Here is a 12,834-nt window from a genome sequence, read left to right as displayed (position 1 = left end):
TAATCTCCATTTTAAAGATGAAGACCTGAGGCTTAAACAGGTTAATTAACTGACCCAAGGTTGCATAGCTACCAAGTAGCAGAGGTGGGATTCAAACACAGGCAGTTTGTCTGACCCAGAGTTAGTGTTCATCCACTACACTAAGCATTAAAAGGCACCTAAATGGGCACAGTAAGAGGGCATGTGCCTTAAATTATTTTCTCCAACAGTGCTGACAAGCTATTTTGAAACATCCTTATTCTCCAATGTAGCCATTTTTACATATGAAAATTTTCCTATTGGGGTCTTAGAAATTCAACCCTCCAATTTTAACAATAACTCCCCTAGGGAGAGACTGCAGAAAAGGTATGGCTGTCTTCCTCAAGTTCACCTCCAAAATCAGGCATCTCAACAAGACCTATCTCCAAGGAAGCTGAAACAGGTAGGACTGGAGTCTATGACCAGAGAAGAGTATTGGCACATGGAGGAAATAAACCCACATTCATCACGCCAATATGAGATCCACAAAGACAAAAGTAAGACAGACTGCTTATCTGACAAAGTCTCAAGAGTCTAAACTAAGATGGTGGCAGCTGAATTAGAAAAGAAGGGGTAGCAAGAAGACTCAAGAAACAACTCCTCCTCTGTGGAGCCTTTCCAACTTCCTGATGGCTGGGCCACTCCTGCCTCTGTGCCAGCAATATCTTGCTCATGCTTCTCCGAACAGCAATGGCACTCTGTACTGGATTATCAGTTTTCAGATCTGTGTGATGCTCCCCTTAAGACTGTAAGCTCCATGAGAGCAAGAACTGTGACTTACGCATTTTCAGATGCTAACACCTTCCTGACTCCTGCGAGAGGAGTTAAACCTCTGCTCGTGAGCTTGTGTTTTCCATGAGGAAAAGAATCTTGCCTTTCATCTTTGAGCCCCTTTATCTTTGAGAAATAACTCCAGGGCTTCTTTCAAGTCTGCTGAACAGCTACAGCCCTGACTAAAATGCAAAATCTTGGGTAGGTGATGAGCAGGGATGCAATATTTGATACTAGAACATCCAGCCAGAATGTTCAGTAAGTCAGGGCTAGTGTGCTAAGTGTTTTTCTATATAAAGGTGCTGAAAGACAAAAGAATGGATGAGTTCCTCTAAGAAGATGAGGAACAGGGTTAAAGAATCAAAATCTAGTGAAGAATCAAGAATAATGAGGCTCAAGAAAATATCTGGCACAGAGGGCATTGGTAACCTTCAAGAATAGGTTTTAGACATTCTACAAATAACTGACCAATATTCTTTGAAAATGTCAAGACTGTAAAAAACAAGGAAAATAAATTTAAATGCAATGTGGGATCCTGGATAGGATCCTGGAGCAGAAAAAGGACATCAGTGGAAAAACTGGTAACATCTGAATTAAGTCTATAGTTTAGTTACTAGTATATGAATGTTAATTTTCTAGTTTTGATCACTGTGCAATGGTTATATAAGATAAACTTAGGGGAAGCTAGGTGAGGAGCATGTGGAAACTCTACTGTTTTTACAAATGTTCTGTAAGTTTAAAATTAGGTCAAAATAAAAAGTTAAAAAAAGAATATAGGTTTTGCAGCAAGAGAAGCAAAATGTAACAAGGAAGAGTTACAGTTCGGTAACTGAAGTAACAGATTTGAATCAAACTTTCTTGAAGTCTTAACACTAAAGCAAAGAGATGCAAGTCAGCAAGCAAACGAGATATTAGAACAAAAGTTTATCCAGAAGAGCATATTTAAAGGCAGGTACTGGTTCATTCACTCAATCACTAAACAACCATTTATTAGGCATCAGTTATGAGTGAGACATCCTGCTAGGTGCTGGTGCCTGCCTCTAAGTTCACTGCCTACTGTGCAAGGAGGCACATAAATAGAACGTATTTTGTGAGTAGGAAAAGAACACACCAGGGGAAAGAGAGGATAGGAAGGTTGCAAAGTGAGGAAATGAACTTAAGAAAAAAACGTCACTCAGGAGATGAAAAAGAAAACACCCTGAAATGGGACTAACAATGAGAATAGCTCTTTATTGTTATGTATAGTACCCCAATAAATAGCAATAAGTAACTTCAAAAACCACTAGTCTAAACTATCATGCAAAAAGAGCCTATTTCACAATGCTATAAAATGACGTCATGATTAGGATAATATTCTCAGGATTACAGGTAAAATGGGGGCACCACAGAATGAAAGATATATTTGAGCTCGTGTTCAAGCTTCCCATAACGTTTCTTATACACACACCATCAATAAAAAACGCAACAGAAAACCTCAGTTACAAACTACAATACTACCTTAAGAAAAAGAAGCAGATAAGGGATACAAATGATGAACACATATAAGGGGGAAAAAAGCTTATTAAAGCAAATGAACTCTTTATATACCTACTAGATTAATGAGAAAAAAATTAAATTATGACAACTAGTAGTATCAAGATTGCAGTAACATTGGAACACACACTGCTGTTAGCACTGTAAAGTGATAAAGAGTTAATCCTATATGAGCACAATGTATCGCCTGACATATCCCCAGCTGAGACAATTCCATCAGCTCCTGCCACTCCCATTCATTTACTCCAATACATTTTACTCCTATGCGTTTGCTCTCACCAACCCTAGTCAAGAATGACTCTCAGCCTCCTTCACCACCCACAGAATTTCTATTCATTCAAGGCTAGGATTCCAATGTCATCTCCTTTTCTTCAATGACCAAAGCATCCATTCCTATCAATACATTCCCTCTTCAAGCATATCCAATCATTCCTTCCATTGTGCTTTCATAACACTTTAAAATTATGAATTTTTTAAGGTCCAAGACCATGTCTTAATAATTTCAGTCCATGCAATCCTTAGCACAGGAGATGATGGCACATGATAATTACTAATGACAGATGTGAGGGGGGAAATGCCACATAAATAAAAAAGTTCACTGCAATATTATCTCCAAGAACAAAACCTGGAAACCACCTAAATACTCGATTATAGAGGAACAATTTAGAGAAAAATGGTTGGTCTATCACTCAAGAAAAAATATACAAACATTAAAAATAACATGAAGACTATGTAGAAACAAAATATTTCTGGCAGTGTTAAATTAAAACCTAGAACACAAAGCAGTATACATACAATCGTTTTAGACATGTAAAATACATAAAACTGTGGGAATATAATAAAAATATTTATTGGATTAAGGTAGTAGCTTCCCTTTTCTCAGTACTTTCTTTTAATACTATTCCTGTCAGTTTACTGTCATTAAGATTTTTTATTTCAAAAGAAAGAAATAAGAAGGGGAAAGGAGAAAGACTATTGATTCCTACAAGCCCTTTCAATCCAAGGAAATGCTATATTACTGACTGATAGGTGACAAGAGGAGTGGGTGTCTGCAGTATTGCCAAACCAAGGGTCCCTGACCCCAATCTGCCTCAAAGAGAATACTTCTCAAGTCACAAAGCAAGTCATTCCCACTGAGCCAAACAGCACTGTGAATTCTTTCTTGCAAAACTTCGGAGGTAAGAACTTTTTTCAGACATCTGTGGAATTAGTATTAATGAGAATGCCCTGGAGTTCACATACACGCCTATGCAGCAGAAACTTCTCAGCCAAGGAACTGTTGGGCACACTTCTTGATGAGATGTCTAAGCCTGAAGGCATCAAAAAAAAGTACATTTCCATATTGGGAACATAACTGGTTTCCTTTTTAAGACTTTTTCCACCACCTCCTGTCCACATTGTAATTCTCCTGTCTTCTCAAATGAATAGTTAACATATGTCAAGGATATAAGGCATATACCAAGGCACTTGCTCCTTAATTCTATTACTAGAAGAACCAATCTCAGCAGAAAATTGGAATCTTCCCATGAAGTTGCCCCAAAAGTGAAATTTAGTAAGCACCCTCAAAAAGTTAAATACTTTTAATAAACATTTTTTGACATTATACATTTTATCTGTTTACCTTAGTCTCCGAATTTTTGGAAGGAAAGAACCAAAAGTCATACAGCTCAATCTCTTCATTTTACAGATGATAAAAAATAGTGATGTACAGAGAGGGGAAGTGACTTGCCCTGAGTCACCCTGATAAATAATGATAAAGCTAGGATTAAAACTCAAATCTCCCAGATTTTCAGTTCATTCTACTACATCAAGCTTTTTTTATTCCTTGAAATCTCTGAAGCTCTTAGCCTAAATAATTAGTATCACAGAATTTTAAAGCTAGAAAGGACCTCAGAGAAACTTATCTAATCCTCTCATTAGGCATATGAGGAAACTGAGGCCCAGAAAGATTAAGCGATTTGCTCTCAATATCTAGACGGCAGGGGAAAAGTATAACTTAAGCTCAAAAAATTGAAAACTAATGGCCATAAGGGAGGAGAACGTCTCAGCCAGAGAAAATTTTAAGAGGAATGTAGATCATTCTAGACCAGGGGGTCTCAAAGTATGGTCCCTGGACCAGCAGCTTCTGCAACACCTGAGATCTTATTAGAAATGCAAATTCTAAGGCCCCAAGGGAGACTTACTGAATCAAACTCTGGGGATGGGGATGTTCAAATCCGACCACTTTCTCCCTGAGAAATGAACTTCAGTGGTCACATCGAGCCTATTTTGTAAATGATAACTATAATCAACAGCACTTAAAATTTATCTATTCCTCTATGTGTGTATATTACTTAAATTTTAAATGTTTTTTAAAATCTGAAAACAAAGTGGAAAACTAGATTTGGGTACTCAGTTGGTTCCAGTTCTGTCTCTGCTCCTTACCGGCTGTTTGTCCTTGGGCAGGTAACTGACCTCTCTAGCTTGTGTTTCCTTTTCTATAAAATAGGCATGCCACCTACCTCAAAGGGCATGTTGAGAATTAAATGTAAGGACATATCTGAAAGCACTTTAGCTCAGCATCTGGCACAGAGCAGGCAGGCAGTACAGCGCCGTGGTTAGGAGCTGCAGCAACGAGGTAGGCATTTTTTGTACCTCAGTTCTCTCATCTGTACAACAGGGATTTAAAACAGTACCTTCCGCAGAGAGTTTTCACAAGGATTCAGAGAGATGATGCAGGTGAGCAATGCAGCTTTCATATCTATAAAAAGTTACTGTTTTCAAAGAGCTTGTGCACCCATTAACTCAGGTGATCCTCACGACTTTCCATAAAAGGATGGGCACGTGTGATTTATTACAGACTAGATTCCAGGCTGTACCGTCTTTTACGAACAGGAGGAGTGGACATTGATAGAAAGAAAATTGCATGAATAATACATGTGGGGAATGAACAGAGCTGGATATAAGGAGATTGGGATTCTGGCCTCAACTCTGCCACTACCTTGGCCTACAACCTCAGGGAAGTCCCTTTAACAGAAAGGGGTTCACTTTTCATCTGTGAATAAGTAGGTTGAATGAAGTTATCTATAACATCTCTCAAAATAAAATTCAACTAACACAACACTGTAAATCAACTAAACTTCAAAAAAAATACATAAAATAAAATAAAATTCAAAACTCCTTATCATAGCCCACAGGAGGGCCTACACAGTCTGTCATCCGCCTACATCCCTGACATCACCTATCATTCCTCTGCTCACTCAGGAGTTCCAGTTACATCAGTTCTCCTTCTGATCCTCCGACAGACTGCACCAGCTTCTACCTCATAGCCTGTGTACTTGCTGTTCCCTCTAAGGCTGATCATTCTGTACTTTTCATCAGTCTTTTAAAGTCTATTCTTGAAAAATCCTTCACAGGCCATATTATCTAACACAGCAGGTTCTGTCTCCCACTCCCAGGGGTTATTTTCTTTAGCAGCACTGTCCAATAAAAATATATTCAGAGTCATATGCAAGCCACATACGTAACTTTAAATTTTCTAGTAGCCACAGTGTAAAAGTTTTTAAGATGATATTAATTTTAATAATTTTCTTTAAGCCAACATATCCCAAGTATTACCATTTCAACGTAGAACCAATATAAAACTTAATATATTTTACAATCATTTTTTATACTAAATCTTGGAAATCCAGTATATAGTTTACACATGTAGCAGATCACAATTTGAACTAGCCACATTTCAAACGTTCAACAATCACACATGCGCAGTGGCTACCACACCAAATAGCACAGTTCTGAAGGCTACCCTGTGTATCCTTCAAAGCACTTATCACAATCTGAATTTCTCATTTGTTTACTCTCTTATTTTGTTACTTCCCCACCAGGCTACAAGCTCCACAGGAGCAAGAACTTTGTTTTGCTCAGCGTTGTATACTGAATGCTTATAGTGCCTTGCACAGTACATATTCAATAAATATTTGTTGAGCAAATGAATGAACCTCTGCTAGCTTTAATATTCTATGAGTCAGTGGGCTCATATGTATGCCAAACAGGATACAACCACTCATTCAACAACCCCCCTATTTCCTTTCTTCTTTCACGGTCAAAGCTGTTTTAAAAAGTAAATCACTTGGCTATATATTTCCCATTGTTTACAAGTTCTTTCCCACTTGGAGATGTCTAGAGTCTCCAAAGTCAGTTCTATGTATACTGGCTGAGGGAATAAATGCATGAATAAAATTGTTAACATTTATTGAACGTTTACTCTTTGACAAGCATTGGTCTACACACTTTGTATTTTACAACAGCTTCACAACAGACTTACTTGGTAGGTACCATCATTTCCCCCATTTACAAGATGAAACCAAGCCATAGAGAAATTATGTATTTTGTTCAACGTTACAGCAGCCAATTAGCAGCAAAATAGAGATTCCAAGCAACATGGGACTACAGACTGATGGCTCTTAGTCACCTATTCTCTACTGCAGACCTGTCCCATGGGAATGTAAGGCCAGCTATATATGTATGTTTAGTAGCCACAGTAAAAGACCAGTAGCTACAGGTAAAATTAACTTTAAACATATTCTGTTTCACCAGTTTTACCCATATATGACCATTTAATCAATATGATCAACAATCAAAGTAACTGATAGGATCATGCAATCAATATAAAAATTTTACCTTTTATTCCATACTAAAATCCAGTGTGGTTTTATACTTCGATTACTTCTTTGTGGTTTTACATTTTGAGTACTTCTCAATTCAGACTAGTCCCATTTCAACTGCTCAACCTATGTGGCTAGTGGCTACCATACTGGACATTTAGGAAGTCAAAAGAGGGGGGCTAGGAAGGAGGGCATAGCTCAGAGGTAGAGTGCATGCCTAGTATGCACAAGGCTCTGGGTTCAACCCCTAGTACCTCCATTAAAAATAAATAAATAACCTCCCCCTCACCCCCAAAAAAGTAAAAAAGATAAAATAAAGAAGAGGGTGGTTAAACTTTGAGCTAACAGCCAGAAGACTTCAGCTCTGATCCCAGCTCTGACTTGTTGAGCAACTTTGGACAAGTCCTGTCTATCCTCTGGGCCACCATTACCCCACAAGTACTCTGAGAAAGTGGGACAAGAAGATTCCTAGGGACCCTTTCCATGCTAAAATGTCAAACGTCTCCCAACAGGACCCATCTCATGCTGGAATTTCAAACATCTCCCAACAACTGCAGTTAACATGGGTCCAGCTTGCTACACTTTAAAATCAGCTTTCAGGTCCATTAGTTGATACAGTCCTCAAACAACCCTAACAGGTAGCTCTTACTGTCTCTGTTTTAAACATACAAAAGCTAAGGCCCAATGAGGGCGACATGACTTCTCCCAAAGCCACAAAGCCAATCAGTGGAAAAGCAAGAAAAACCAGTGCTCTCCCACCACGACCACCAACTGGGGACAAGAGAGCAAAAGGGAGATGGTTGTGCAAACAGTCTGGGGCCTTCAGAAGAGCTGAAGGGAGCCAGGCCCTAGGGTAGGGTGAGAAGGGGCCCAGAATGGAGTTGAGAAGAAGGGGCTCGGGCCTTGGGAAGGAATGAGTTGAAAGGGCCCAGAAGAAATTCGAAGGAGTGACGTGAAATGAGAGGCTACGACCCGGGTGACATGAGAGGTGAGGGGACCAGGGCCTGCGGCTGAGGCGAGAGGAAGTGAGATGAAGGGACCCTGGTCCTGAGACTCCTGTCCGGGTAAGGACACGGTCCCCCAGCCCTCCTCGTCCCTCATACCTGGTAGCTCAGAAGTTCGCCCACGTCCATGGTTCCAGGTTCAGCCAACACCGGCTACTCCAATTCCCTCCACTCACCACCAAGCCGCGGACCCCTCAGCAGAGCCTCCAGCCACACTACCGCAAAGCGCTGTGAGCGGGGCAGCAGAGCCAATGAGGTAAAAGTGAGAGCGACGCGCGAGTCAGCCACACTGCGGTAAAAGGCAGCGCTACCGTAAAGCGCGCTGCACTTGACGCCACTACTTCCGCCCGGAGCCTGAAGGGGCGGGGAAAGGGGCGGAGACTTGAAGGAGGGCGGGGCTGTAAGAAAAGACAAGAGGAACTAAGATTTACTGCGCTCCCTCTACGTGCAGGGCGGAAAGGGTTTGCTCTCACAATCCATTCAGTGACTAGGCAATTTTATCATTTTTTCCTCACCTCACAGATAGGGAAACTGAGGCATAGAACTGTACTATCCGGTACGATACCCACTAACCACATGTGGTTACTGAGGGCTTGAAATATGGCAAGTCTGAAATGAAATGTACCTTAAGTGTAAATAAAATACCCATTGGATTTCTAAGACTTGATTACATGTCGAAATGATACTTTAGATATATTGAGTCAAATAAAATAAAAGATTAATGTCACCCATTTCTCTTTACTTTTTAAACGTGGTTAGAAGAAAATGTGAATTACATATGTGGTTCTCTTTGTGGCTTCCATTGTATTTATATTGGACACTGCTGGCTCAGAAAGTGTATTTTCCAGGGCCATACAACTATTACTGGCTGCAAAACTGTTGGTGATCACATTGCCCTCTCTGGGCTTCTGTTTATTCATCTGTGCAAGGTCCAATGAGAACTGGATGATCTTGTTCCTACCCAAGTGAAGTAAAAAGGTTTTCTGTAGGAAAAGTTGCCCATCCTTGAAAGAGAATCATTCAAAGAGTGCATCTGAGCTCCTGGGATTTAAACAAGGCTCTATCTTCAAAGGATGTTAAGCCTCTCCCTTAGTCCCCTTAGCCATTAGTCCCCTGCTCTTTGTGTTCATGATATTTGTCTTAGTCTGTTCAGGCTGCTATGAAAAATATATATACACTGGCTGGCTTATAAACAACAGAAATTTATTTCTCACAGTTCTGGAGGCTGAGAAGTCCTAGATCAAGGCACTGGCAGGTTCATTGTCTGGTGAGGGCCTGCTTTATGGTTCAGGGACAGTGTCTTCTCACTGTGTCCTCATGTGGCAGAAGAGGGTTAGGGAGTTTTCTCCCACCTCTTTTATAAAAACACTAACATAAGGCTCCACTGTTATGACCTAATCACCTCTCCAAAGCCTCACTTCCTAATACAATCATCTTGGGAGTTAGTATTTCAATTTGTAAATTTTGGGAAGACACAAACATTTCAGACCATAGCAATATTTACAATCATTCTCCTCATCTCATCTCCACGGTCTCCAGTTATACAGAATTTACTTTTATTCCTCAAAGCCAAATCCTCTTCTCTTCTGCCAAGCCACCAGCCCCTATACCTCAACCAACTCCTTCTCACCCTTCAGGTCTCAAATGTCACTTTCTTAGAGTAACCTTCCTCAACTCACTTTAGTCCAAGTAAGCAACTTCTCATTATTCTCTTTCCTAGCACCTTCTCTACTGCACATGTATCTCAATCTGTACTTGATGGTTGATTACTTGTTTACTGGTAGCTTCATCTACTGGACACAGGCTGGAAGTGAATTGTATATGTCATGTTCACCGTTATATTCTGGTACAAAAACTCCAATAATACAGTGCCTGGTGTAGGGGGAGGTTCCACAAATGGGCCTTGTGGGTCATGGTAAGTAGATTAGATTTTACACTAAGAGCATTGGAAAGATCTTGAAAGGTTTTAAGCAGGGCGAGTTTGGTGATTGGGTTTATAGTTTTTAAGAATCACCTGTGCAATCTGCTTGAACTGAGATATTTGAATGTCTTTTCCGCTCCTACTCAGCTGTGAGTATAGACTGCCTCATTCAGAGAGAACAGTGGGAGTATACCCTTTGGAGCTGTCCACCCTTTACAACTATGCCCTAGTTCTTGGTAGCTGGAGCCAGCTTGTAAAGACAGGCTTGCAAGAGCCTATGATTAGATTTTCAGGAAACCGGCAAGCCAATTGACATGAGGTTGGTTACTTGAAATCGGCCCTGGTGGGAGTATTTACATCAAGGAACTCAACATATGGTACAAATCAGGGTTAGCGGTTTTTCAGAGAGCTGGTTGTTAAACATTTACCAACACACCACTGATTCTGGTTCTAGTCAAATTTCCACCACATCTACCTGTGTGCCCTTGGGCAAGCTACTTTCTAAGTTGCAGTCTCCCCATATGTAAAGTGACTCATTCATTCAGCAAGTATTTACTGAATGCCTACTCAGCGCCAGACACTATTCTAGGCTCTGAGGATAAAGACATTTATAAAGAAAAAAATTCCTGCCCTCTTGGAATCCATATTCTAGTTGAGGAGAAAATCTAATGAGGAAGATAATGTTATGATCCTGATTTTACAGATGTGGAAACAGAGGCAAGCAACTTTATCTCTATGTGCCTGATTGCCTCACCAGCAAAGTGGAGATTCAACCAAATTTATATCAGAAGATTATGGGGAATTTATACTAGACGCTGCGTGCAAAGCTCTTAGCCTGGTGCCTGGCACAGAAAAGTACTCAATCAATGTTTGACGTTAATATTATGAGTTGAGAGGGAATTTGGGGAGAGGGAGCAGGGAGGTGGGAAAGATGAGATCATTCCTTATATTCTTTCCTTTGCAGGCATTCAATCACATCTGTGTGTTTTTAGAAAATGCCTTAAAATATAGAATCATAAGGCAAAAGCCCATGAGAACCAGGTTTGGGGAGCACCCTGTAATGAGGATAATGTACCTGCCAGGGATGGCTTCCCACAGGAGGCACCATTTGGACTGGGGTTTAAAAGATGACAAGAGTTTGCCAAGAGGACATGGTGAAAGATGGTGACCCAGGCAGAAGAAACGGCATGAGCAAAGATAAGGATGTTTGACAGGGCATAGGGTTTGTGAAGGGACTGGTGGGAAGTAAGGCAGGAGACGGTGGCTGGGGAAGATCTTGGATAGGGTGGCCAGATTTAGCACATAAAAAATGTAAGACACCCAGTTATGTCTGAATTTCAGTTAAACAACAAACAATTTTAGCATAAATATGTTCCATGCAAAATTTAGGAACATACTAAAAGCTTTTTGTCACTTGTCTGAAATGCAAATTTAGCTGGGCATCCTGTATTTTATCTGGCAATCCTCGTCATGGAGGAACTTGGAATACCACATTAAGATATTTCAGTTTTACCTTGATGGGAAGGTCCATTAATAATTCCTTGGGAACCTCCCCAGGGATGAAGTTTGGGGCACTCATCCTCCCGGTCTCAGCTTAATGTTATCACATCCAAAGCATTTTCCTTGAGGATAAGAACTATAATAGTCTCTCCCCTCTCCTCCCCTCAAAATTCTCCATCAACATTCTTGACTATTATATTCAGAGCACTTGTGATTTGTGTTTCTATACTTATTTTCTTTTCACTCACTGGGGGTCTGTTTTCTCTTCCATATTCTAAGTTCCAGAAGGCCAGAGATCGCTGCATTGCTCACCAGGATAACCTTAGAACCTAACACAATACCTAGCACTTAACTGGCACTCCCTAAAGTTGTTGATTTAATAGATGGTCCAATCAATCTACTAATTGATACATTCCAGGCAATACTACTTTCAAATCCTTTCAAATCCCTACCCCAGATCCTAACTATATGCTATTCCAATTTTAAAGATGAGGAAATGGAAGTTTAGAAAAGCTGTGTGTATGTCAAGTGAAATAAATCAGACAAAAAAAGCTAAATACCATATGATCTCACTTGTATTTGGAATCTAAAATAAAGCAGATCAAAAACAGGCTCATGAATGCAGAGAACAGATTGATGCTTGCCTGAGGCAGGGGTGGGGAGTGAGCAAAATGGGTGTGGGGGCCAAAAGGTACAAATGTCCAGTTATAAAATGAATTAGTCATGGGGTTGTAATGTATAGCACGGTGGCTATAATTAATAATGCTGTATTGCATAATTTAAAATAGCTAACCTAAACAAGCAATTCTCCAAGGAAGACATACAAATGATCAAAAAGCACATGAAAAAATGCTCAATATCACTAATTATCAGAGAAATGCAAATCAAAACTACAATGAGGTATCACCTCACACCAGTCAGAATGGCCGTCATTCAAAAATCCACAAATGACAAATGATGGAGAGGCTGTGGAGAAAGGGGAACCCTCCTACACTGCTGGTGGGAATGCAGTTTGGTGCAGCCACTATGGAAAACAGTGTGGAGATTCCTCAAAAGACTAGGAATAGACTTACCATATGACCCAGGAATCCCACTCCTGGGCTTGTATCCAGAAGGAAATCTACTTCAGGATGACACCTGCACCCCAATGTTCATAGCAGCACTATTTACAACAGCCAAAACATGGAAACAGCCAAATTGTCCATCAACAGGTGACTGGATAAAGAAGATGTGGTATATTTATACAATGGAATACTACTCAGCCATAAAAACCGACAACATAATGCCATTTGCAGCAACATGGATGCTCCTGGAGAATGTCATTCTAAGTAAAGTAAGACAGAAAGAGAAAGAAAAATACCATATGAGATCGCTCATATGTGGAATCTAAAAAACAAAAACAAAAACAAACAAACAAACAAAAACAAAGCATAAATACAGGACA

The 12,834-nt window shown here is 40.2% G+C and overlaps 1 protein-coding gene across 2 annotated transcripts in view; it reads right to left on the bottom strand.

Annotated features, from left to right (window-relative positions):
- CTNNBL1 (catenin beta like 1) overlaps positions 1-8,215 on the bottom strand; it is a 144,454-nt gene extending 136,239 nt beyond the window's left edge. The window contains exon 1 of one of the 2 annotated variants that reach the window (XM_006202556.3): positions 8,069-8,215. In XM_006202556.3, the coding sequence (XP_006202618.1) occupies positions 8,069-8,098 (30 nt within the window). In that variant the 5' untranslated portion in view covers positions 8,099-8,215. The remainder of the gene's footprint in view (positions 1-8,068) is intronic. The other variant, XM_072944208.1, reaches the window with a different exon arrangement.
- Positions 8,216-12,834: the final 4,619 nt, after the last annotated feature.

This window comes from Vicugna pacos, chromosome 19 (genome assembly GCF_048564905.1).
Source record: "Vicugna pacos chromosome 19, VicPac4, whole genome shotgun sequence".
Lineage (NCBI taxonomy): Eukaryota > Metazoa > Chordata > Mammalia > Artiodactyla > Camelidae > Vicugna > Vicugna pacos.
Note: the sequence above shows the minus strand (reverse complement) of the source record. Positions and strands in the feature narration are given on the sequence as shown.